Source organism: Oncorhynchus tshawytscha, linkage group LG27 (genome assembly GCF_018296145.1).
Source record: "Oncorhynchus tshawytscha isolate Ot180627B linkage group LG27, Otsh_v2.0, whole genome shotgun sequence".
Lineage (NCBI taxonomy): Eukaryota > Metazoa > Chordata > Actinopteri > Salmoniformes > Salmonidae > Oncorhynchus > Oncorhynchus tshawytscha.
Window position 1 is genome coordinate 15,501,632 of NC_056455.1, and position 8,622 is coordinate 15,510,253.

At 45.6% G+C, this 8,622-nt stretch overlaps 1 protein-coding gene across 1 annotated transcript in view; it reads left to right on the plus strand.

Moving 5' to 3' along the window:
- Nucleotides 1-5,148, plus strand: part of LOC112247019 (ubiquitin carboxyl-terminal hydrolase 43) — a 116,124-nt gene extending 110,976 nt beyond the window's left edge. The window contains exons 12-15 of the mRNA XM_042307408.1: nt 977-1,361; nt 1,571-1,729; nt 2,977-3,147; nt 3,395-5,148. Coding sequence (XP_042163342.1) covers nt 977-1,361; nt 1,571-1,729; nt 2,977-3,147; nt 3,395-4,530 — 1,851 coding nt within the window. The 3' untranslated portion in view covers nt 4,531-5,148. The remainder of the gene's footprint in view (nt 1-976; nt 1,362-1,570; nt 1,730-2,976; nt 3,148-3,394) is intronic.
- The last annotated feature ends 3,474 nt before the right edge of the window (nt 5,149-8,622 follow it).

The window sequence follows — 8,622 nt, forward strand, 5'->3', positions numbered from 1 at the left end:
CTCTCCCTGTTTTTCTCTCTCTCTCTGTTTCTCTCTCTCTGTTTCTCTGTCTCTCTCTTTCTCTGTTTCTCTCTCTCTCTGTTTCTCTGTCTCTCTCTTTCTCTGTTTCTCTCTCTCCCTGTTTCTCTCTCTCTGTTTCTCTGTCTCTCTCTTTCTCTGTTTCTCTCGCTCCCTGTTTCTCGCTCTCTCTGTTTATCTGTCTCTCTCTTTCTCTGTTTCTCTCTTTCCCTGTTTCTCTCTCTCTCTGTTTCTCTCTCTCCCTGTTTCTCTCTCTCTGTTTCTCTCTCTCCCTGTTTCTCTCTCTCCATGTTTTTCTCTCTCTCTGTTTCTCTGTCTCTCTCTTTCTCTGTTTCTCTCTCCCCCTGTTTTTCTCTCTCTCTCTGTTTCTCTCTCTCTGTTTCTCTGTCTCTCTCTTTCTCTGTTTCTCTCTCTCCCTGTTTCTCTCTCTCTGTTTCTCTGTCTCTCTCTTTCTCTGTTTCTCTCGCTCCCTTCTCTCTCTCTCTGTTTCTCTGTCTCTCTCTTTCTCTGTTTCTCTCTTTCCCTGTTTCTCTCTCTCTCTGTTTCTCTGTCTCTCTCTTTCTCTGTTTCTCTCTCTCCCTGTTTCTCTGTCTCTCTCTTTCTCCCTCTCTCCCTCTCTCTCTCTCTCTCTCTCCCTCTCACCCTCTGTCTGTTTCTCTGTCTCTCTCTTTCTCTGTTTCTCTCTCTCCCTGTTTCTCTCTCTGTCTGTTTCTCTGTCTCTCTCTTTCTGTGTTTCTCTCTCTCCCTGTTTCTCTCTCTCTCTCTGTTTCTCTGTTTCTCTCTCTCCCTGTTTCTCTCTCTCTCTGTTTCTCTGTCTCTCTCTTTCTCTGTTTCTCTCTCTCCCTGTTTCTCTCTCTCTCTATTTCTCTGTCTCTCTCTCTCTCTCTCTCTCTCTCTCTCTCTCTCACCCTCTCTGTTTCTTTCTCTCTCGCCCTCTCTCTCTCTCTCTCTCTGCCAGCTGGCTCCAGACGATGCATGGAAATGTCCCCACTGTAAGCAGCTGCAACAGGGCATGGTGAAAATGAGCCTGTGGACGCTGCCTGACATCCTCATCCTCCACCTGAAGCGCTTCCGGCAGGTGGGCGAGCGCCGCAACAAGCTGGCCACGCTGGTGCGCTTCCCCCTGGACGGCCTAGACATGGCGCCCCATGTGGTGAAGAGGAGTCAGAGCACCCGGCTGCCCCCCCACGGTCCTCCGCCCCCCCACGGTCCTCTGCTCCCCGGCCCCTTGCACCCGGCCTGGAAACAGCCCTGCCCACCCGACGTGGCCCCTCCAGATTTCCTATATGACCTCTATGCCGTGTGTAACCACCACGGAGGCATGCACGGGGGACATTACACAGGTTTGTATGGAGGGACTGTCTGGCTGTCATGTTCACATCCTGTAAATGTTCTATGAAATAACAATCTCATTGAAAGTGGTCTTAATCAGCAAGGTGTCTTGAAGTGAGATCCAGTCCAAAAATGTGTTTGATGATGATGATAAAGATAAAGATATGGTGGTGGTTTCTTCAGTCTGTATGTAAGTACCGGTGTCTGTGTCTCTGTGCAGCGTTCTGCAGGAACTCATTGGACGCCCAGTGGTATGGGTATGATGACAGCAGTGCAGAGCCAGTCACAGAGGGGGAGGTGTGCACACGGGGAGCCTACATCCTCTTCTACCAGAGACGCAACACCATCCCTCCATGGTCAGCCAGCTCCTCTCTCAGAGGTGAGCCTTGTTGACAAGTCCTTTAATTAAGCCACGGTCTGCAATATGTCCTGCAGTTCTATTGTGTCATTTCAATAGATGATATATACCAAGAAGAAGAATACTGACCTTTAGTAAGTCCATGTAATGGAAATAAGGCTTCTGAAATCCATTATTGGTGAAATGATGGCTTTCGTCACCCAATAATGAATGGCACTACACTGACAGCATCCAGACATTTTTCTAATTTAAAGCATTAATGTTGAAATCAAAAGAGAATATGATTGGCAGTGTGTAATGACCTTGTCCATCGTAGGATGGAGATACAGTAAAGGCATCTACATACTAGGTTTGGTTTGCTCCTAGCAGAACTCGGATAGGCAAAGTGAACGTGTACTCCCTTAAAAGACTTTCGCTTGAAAAATGAGAAAAAAGCTTCAACAGTACTGTTTGTCCCTCTTGAGACGCCATAGCCAGTATACACTTCCTCAAAATAGTCCGAATTCATTTAAGATAACTCTAGAAATCTGTCATTCATTTAGATGTTTTTGATCTTAGTCGTGCATTTTTACATATAACTAAGATGTTTGGTGCTGTTACGGTTCTCTTTAGTTGAAGGAGAGGCGGACCAAAATGTGGCGTGTAGATTGCGATCCATGTTTATTAAACTGAAGCAACACGAATCTAAATACAAACACCACAAAACAATAAACGTAACGAAAACCGAAATAGCCTAATACTGGTGCAGATAAACACAGAACAAGGACATCAGGACACTAAGGAGAATCACCCACGAAACACTCAAAGAATATGGCTGCCTAAATATGGTTCCCAATCAGAGACAACGATAAACACCTGCCTCTGATTGAGAACCACTTCAGACAGCCATAGACTTATCCAGAACACCCCACTAAGCTACAATCCCAATACTAACACACCACATACAAAAACCCATGCCACACCCTGGCCTGACCAAATAAATGAAGATAAACACAAAATACTTTGACCAGGCGTGACAGGTGCAGTATTTCACAATGAAAAGTTTATTGAAGAATCCCTACTGTTGACCAATCACCGACAAAGGGGCCTAGACTTCGGATACCAAACTAACAACAACTAACAAAATGTTGTCATAATATATGCGCAAACTCTTCCGAAATGTTTCGCCTACTGTCCCCCTCTAGGAAAAAGAGACAGGTTTGTATGTATTAGCTGTGTTGAGAGTCTAGTAGATGGCACTTAGCTCTCTATAACTTCTACTTCTACAGGCTCCACCAGCTCCTCCACATCAGACCACTGGCTGATCCGTCTGACGCGGGACAGTAAGAGGGGCAGCCTGTTCTCTGGGGGGTCCACCTCTGGCCCTCCTGGCCCCACACCAACCCCCGAATCCCCAGAGCTCCCTGTGTTCGAGGACGAGCCTCTTAAAACAGAGACAGGTGAGTAGCTCATTGGGACACCATTTCCCCAGTCTGTCTCTAAATAAATAAAACCACTATGGCTCGCTGTGTCTGATTGGTCTGAAGTTCTGGTTGTTACTCAAAGAGGATTATCTCTGTGTATAGGGATTTAATTACATCATTAAAAAGCAGATGATTATGTAGATAAGTCGATCAATGAACCATTATAAAAGAGGAGGAATATGAGGAAGAATCCTAACTGTGTTTGTTTTTCTTCTGGGTCCAGATGGGTTTGAGAATAAGCTATTTGTCCGAGGCACTCAGGGCAGGAGCGTGAGCATGAGGTCACCCACTAAGGACACCCTGAGCAAAGTGCTGCCCCTGCGCTGGTCCTTTGGTTCCAAGGACCGCCCCAAACCCTCCGCCCCCAGGCGAGGGGAGCTGGTGGAGTACCTGGAGTCAGGGCGCAGGCCGCGGTGCACCAAGGACCCCATCATCACCCTAGTGGCCACCCCGCCCCAGGGCGGGCACAGGGACCTGGGCAGCTCCCCCAGTGGGAGCTCCCCCAGCTGCATGGACAGGTCCAACTCTGAGGCCTGCGACTCCCCAAGAGTACCAGAGGGCCAGAGCAGGCCTGCCATAGAGAGGAGCTCCAGCCTGGGGCTCAGTATTATCACTAAAGTCAGGGATGACAGCTCACTTGGCCGGAGGTCCTCCAAGAGGTTCAGGCAGGACCAGGGCAGGACCCTGGACCCTCATCCCCATAGAGGCTCTACTGATGGGGTCCACATCAGCCACAGTGCCCCCCCAAGTAGGGACTCCACACTGAAGAGGCCCAAGGCCCAAGCAGGGCTGACCTCCAGGGTAGGGGTGCTGCAGGCTGGTCTACAGCCTGAGGAGAGGAAGGGGATGAGAGGTCAGGAGGTAAGGAGCCACGACAGCCTCTTGTCCTTTTTCAAATCAGGCTTCCTGAAGAAAGATGCTCAGAGTACACCTAGCAAGGGGGAGGAAGTCCGGGCCAATGGCCACGGACGAACCAGCAAGGTGGCAAACGGTAGTTCGTCTAAACTCTCCATCTCCAATGGGACCCTGAATGGTGTAGCGCTGGAGGAAAAGAGGGCCAACGGCGCTCCTAGAATTGACTGCCGTCACAGCAAAGGGCAGCTTGTCAACGGGAGGGCAGGGAGTCACAGCTCTGCTGCTGACATCAAGCGTGCCCACAGCTCCAGTAACATCCAGACCAAACTGGACTTGACCCTGCGCAGGTGTTCCTCTCTGCAGAGGAACGGGCAGGTAGCTCCCCCGGCCCCCTGCAGCAGCCTGGCCACAGACAAGCCCAGCTATGCCACCCTGCAGCGGGCACGCTACAGCACCACCTCCCTGGGCAGGCAGCAGAGACCCGTCCCCGAGTCCTGCTTCTGACTCCCTCCGCACCGCTAGGCTAACTGGCTGCTGCCACAGCAGTAGAGTTATCTGGCGTGTGTGTCTCTTTATTTAGAGTTTGTGCCAATGCTACTGTCAGGGTTAGCATGTTAGGGTGAGCTGAGCAATCTGGCCACCACTGCTAGAGCAGAGGAATAGTCACGGTGTTACTATAAGACAGGTTCTTAGGGGAGGCTTTGCCAACAGTAATGCAGTGCGTAACAGTTAACTGTCTGTCATAGTCTTCTGTTTAATGTAAGTGCCTCTGTGACAGTTCAGAATGATTGTTTGTTGAACACTGGAACCACGCTATTGATTGACACACATCACATCCAGACGGTCACCAGGTCTCTGTAGTATAACCATCAGAGCTGTTGTTTCTGAGGGGCATCATGTACCCTCTGTTAACACTGCTGTTTATTGACGTATTGTCTTTGTGTGTACATGAATCTATGCAGACTGTGTACAATGGAGAGGTAACCCTGCTGCATTGTGATCATATTTATTCCACAAACATGTCAAGCATCTTTCTTGGTTGTATGCTGTCCTTGATTTTCTATTGATGTAGCCATGGAGGAATATCCTGCACGAAAGGATTCAATTAAATGATTGTCTGTCTGTGCTTCCACCGCAAACTGTTTGCTGGGACCTCATACACTTATGTTATTACTAATATTCATCATGTATCATCTTCTGTTAGTGGCAACTGAAAGAAATAAGTACTGTAATAACCTGGTTGTTACACACCTGTTACTGACTACCATACTGTAACAACAGTGTTTGATTGGAGGAGAAGTAAGGGTAGAGGAATGAAATGCCGATTTATGTTCGTAACTAACATGATTGAAATACTGGGTTGAAAAGAGGGTAGTTGGCACACCATGTACTCCAGCACAGTGATGGTCTTGTATACTCAACAATAGATTTAATGGATCTTGAACCAAAGTTTGTGTCAATCAGAACATTCATCAGGACCCTGATAAAGGTCTAGATATTCTAGTTGAAGATGCATTGTGGAGCATACAAGAATACCAGACAGTATCTTGGACTTTCTATTTTAATCTAAATGGGAAAAAAATCATCAGAAAGAGTACATTGACTTATGTGAACTTAGATGGTTGCTATTATGTGATGGTGAACTGTTGTGGAACCTCCTCACACCAGTGGTTTAGGTCAGGCCCTTATAGAGCAGCAGGGACAGACTGACAGCCCATTTCAAGGCTTTTAATGTCACTCCCTGTATCTCCCCACTGCTGAGCTCCAGAGAAAGTTATTGCCTGTGTTTCACAATAACTCACCAGGGGGGGATTAAACCTGCTCCTCTGTTGCCATGGCAAACTCCCTTAAAGATACCAACTGTGAAGGTGCTGCTGTCTGATGTACTCTGCAGAGGGGCAGGGATGTCTTGATTTTCATTAATTTTCAACCCAAAACATCTCTTGCCTAAGGTTCCAATATACAGTACATGACGATCTATTACATTAAATGAAGATCATTGGGTAACTTTTCCTATAGAGTGCTGTAATGCATTTTAATTGTCAGCCATAGGGTACATGCCAATTCAGATATATGCACTTTCTGTGTATGTTCTAGTCAGTGCATATTTCCCAGCAACCATGGATGGAAACGTATGATGTGTGTTTTATGTTAAGAGGGTGTAGAGCACATGTGTTTGAGCTTACATCAACTGTATATGAACATATGTAGTAGTAATACAGATAATACCAACACAATGGCATACAGTGCTTCTGTAAAGGGAAAAACACTATTAGAGTAAATGTATTTATCTATTAGATTTCTGAGTTACTTAATTACTTAGGCCCATCGCCCCATGAGAAGCATAGGCCATCAACTGAGTTGACTTCATGTATCTGAAATTATCTTGAATTTAAACCCAATGAAATGATACAATCATTTACTATTCTCCTAAACTATAATGTTAATGTGTAGGACATATACTGTATGATTGTGTTAGCAGACATACAGTAGTAGCTATGCAATATACTGGACCATATGGGATGCCCCATACAGTGCCTTGCGAAAGTATTCGGCCCCCTTGAACTTTGCGACCTTTTGCCACATTTCAGGCTTCAAACATAAAGATATAAAACTGTATTTTTTTGTGAAGAATCAACAACAAGTGGGACACAATCATGAAGTGGAACGACATTTATTGGATATTTCAAACTTTTTTAACAAATCAAAAACTGAAAAATTGGGCGTGCAAAATTATTCAGCCCCTTTACTTTCAGTGCAGCAAACTCTCTCCAGAAGTTCAGTGAGGATCTCTGAATGATCCAATGTTGACCTAAATGACTAATGATGATAAATACAATCCACCTGTGTGTAATCAAGTCTCCGTATAAATGCACCTGCACTGTGATAGTCTCAGAGGTCCGTTAAAAGCACAGAGAGCATCATGAAGAACAAGGAACACACCAGGCAGGTCCGAGATACTGTTGTGAAGAAGTTTAAAGCCGGATTTGGATACAAAAAGATTTCCCATGCTTTAAACATCCCAAGGAGCACTGTGCAAGCAATAATATTGAAATGGAAGGAGTATCAGACCACTGCAAATCTACCAAGACCTGGCCGTCCCTCTAAACTTTCAGCTCATACAAGGAGAAGACTGATCAGAGATGCAGCCAAGAGGCCCATGATCACTCTGGATGAACTGCAGAGATCTACAGCTGAGGTGGGAGACTCTGTCCATAGGACAACAATCAGTCGTATTTTGCACAAATCTGGCCTTTATGGAAGAGTGGCAAGAAGAAAGCCATTTCTTAAAGATATCCATAAAAAGTGTGCCACAAGCCACCTGGGAGACACACCAAACATGTGGAAGAAGGTGCTCTGGTCAGATGAAACCAAAATGGAACTTTTTGGCAACAATGCAAAACGTTATGTTTGGCGTAAAAGCAACACAGCTCATCACCCTGACCACACCATCCCCACTGTCAAACATGGTGGTGGCAGCATCATGGTTTGGGCCTGCTTTTCTTCAGCAGGGACAGGGAAGATGGTTAAAATTGATGGGAAGATGGATGGAGCCAAATACAGGACCATTCTGGAAGAAACCCTGATGGAGTCTGCAAAAGACCTGAGACTGGGACGGAGATTTGTCTTCCAACAAGACAATGATCCAAAACATAAAGCAAAATCTACAATGGAATGGTTCAAAAATAAACATATCCAGGTGTTAGAATGGCCAAGTCAAAGTCCAGACCTGAATCCAATCGAGAATCTGTGGAAAGAACTGAAAACTGCTGTTCACGAATGCTCTCCATCCAACCTCACTGAGCTCGAGCTGTTTTGCAAGGAGGAATGGGAAAAAATTTCAGTCTCTCGATGTGCAAAACTGATAGAGACATACCCCAAGCGACTTACAGCTGTAATCGCAGCAAAAGGTGGCGCTACAAAGTATTAACTTAAGGGGGCTGAATAATTTTGCACGCCCAATTTTTCAGTTTTTGATTTGTTAAAAAAGTTTGAAATATCCAATAAGTGTCGTTCCACTTCATGATTGTGTCCCACTTGTTGTTGATTCTTCACAAAAAAATACAGTTTTATATCTTTATGTTTGAAGCCTGAAATGTGGCAAAAGGTCGCAAAGTTCAAGGGGGCCGAATACTTTTGCAAGGCACTGTATGCATCATTAATAACTTCTTCTAATGGGGATTGGTTGATGACACTACACCATCAACCATCTTGATGACACTACACCATCAACCATCTTGACTAATTGGTTGATTACACTACACCATCAACCATCATGACAAATTGGTTGATGACACGACACCATCAACCATCATGACAAATTGGTTGATGACACGACACCATCAACCATCATGACTAATTGGTTGATGACACGACACCAACCATCTTGACTAATTGGTTGATGACACTACACCATCAACCATCTTGACTAATTGGTTGATGACACGACACCATCAACCATCATGACTAATTGGTTGATGACACTACACCATCAACCATCTTGACTAATTGGTTGATGACACTACACCATCAACCATCATGACAAATTGGTTGATGACACTACACCATCAACCATCATGACAAATTGGTTGATGA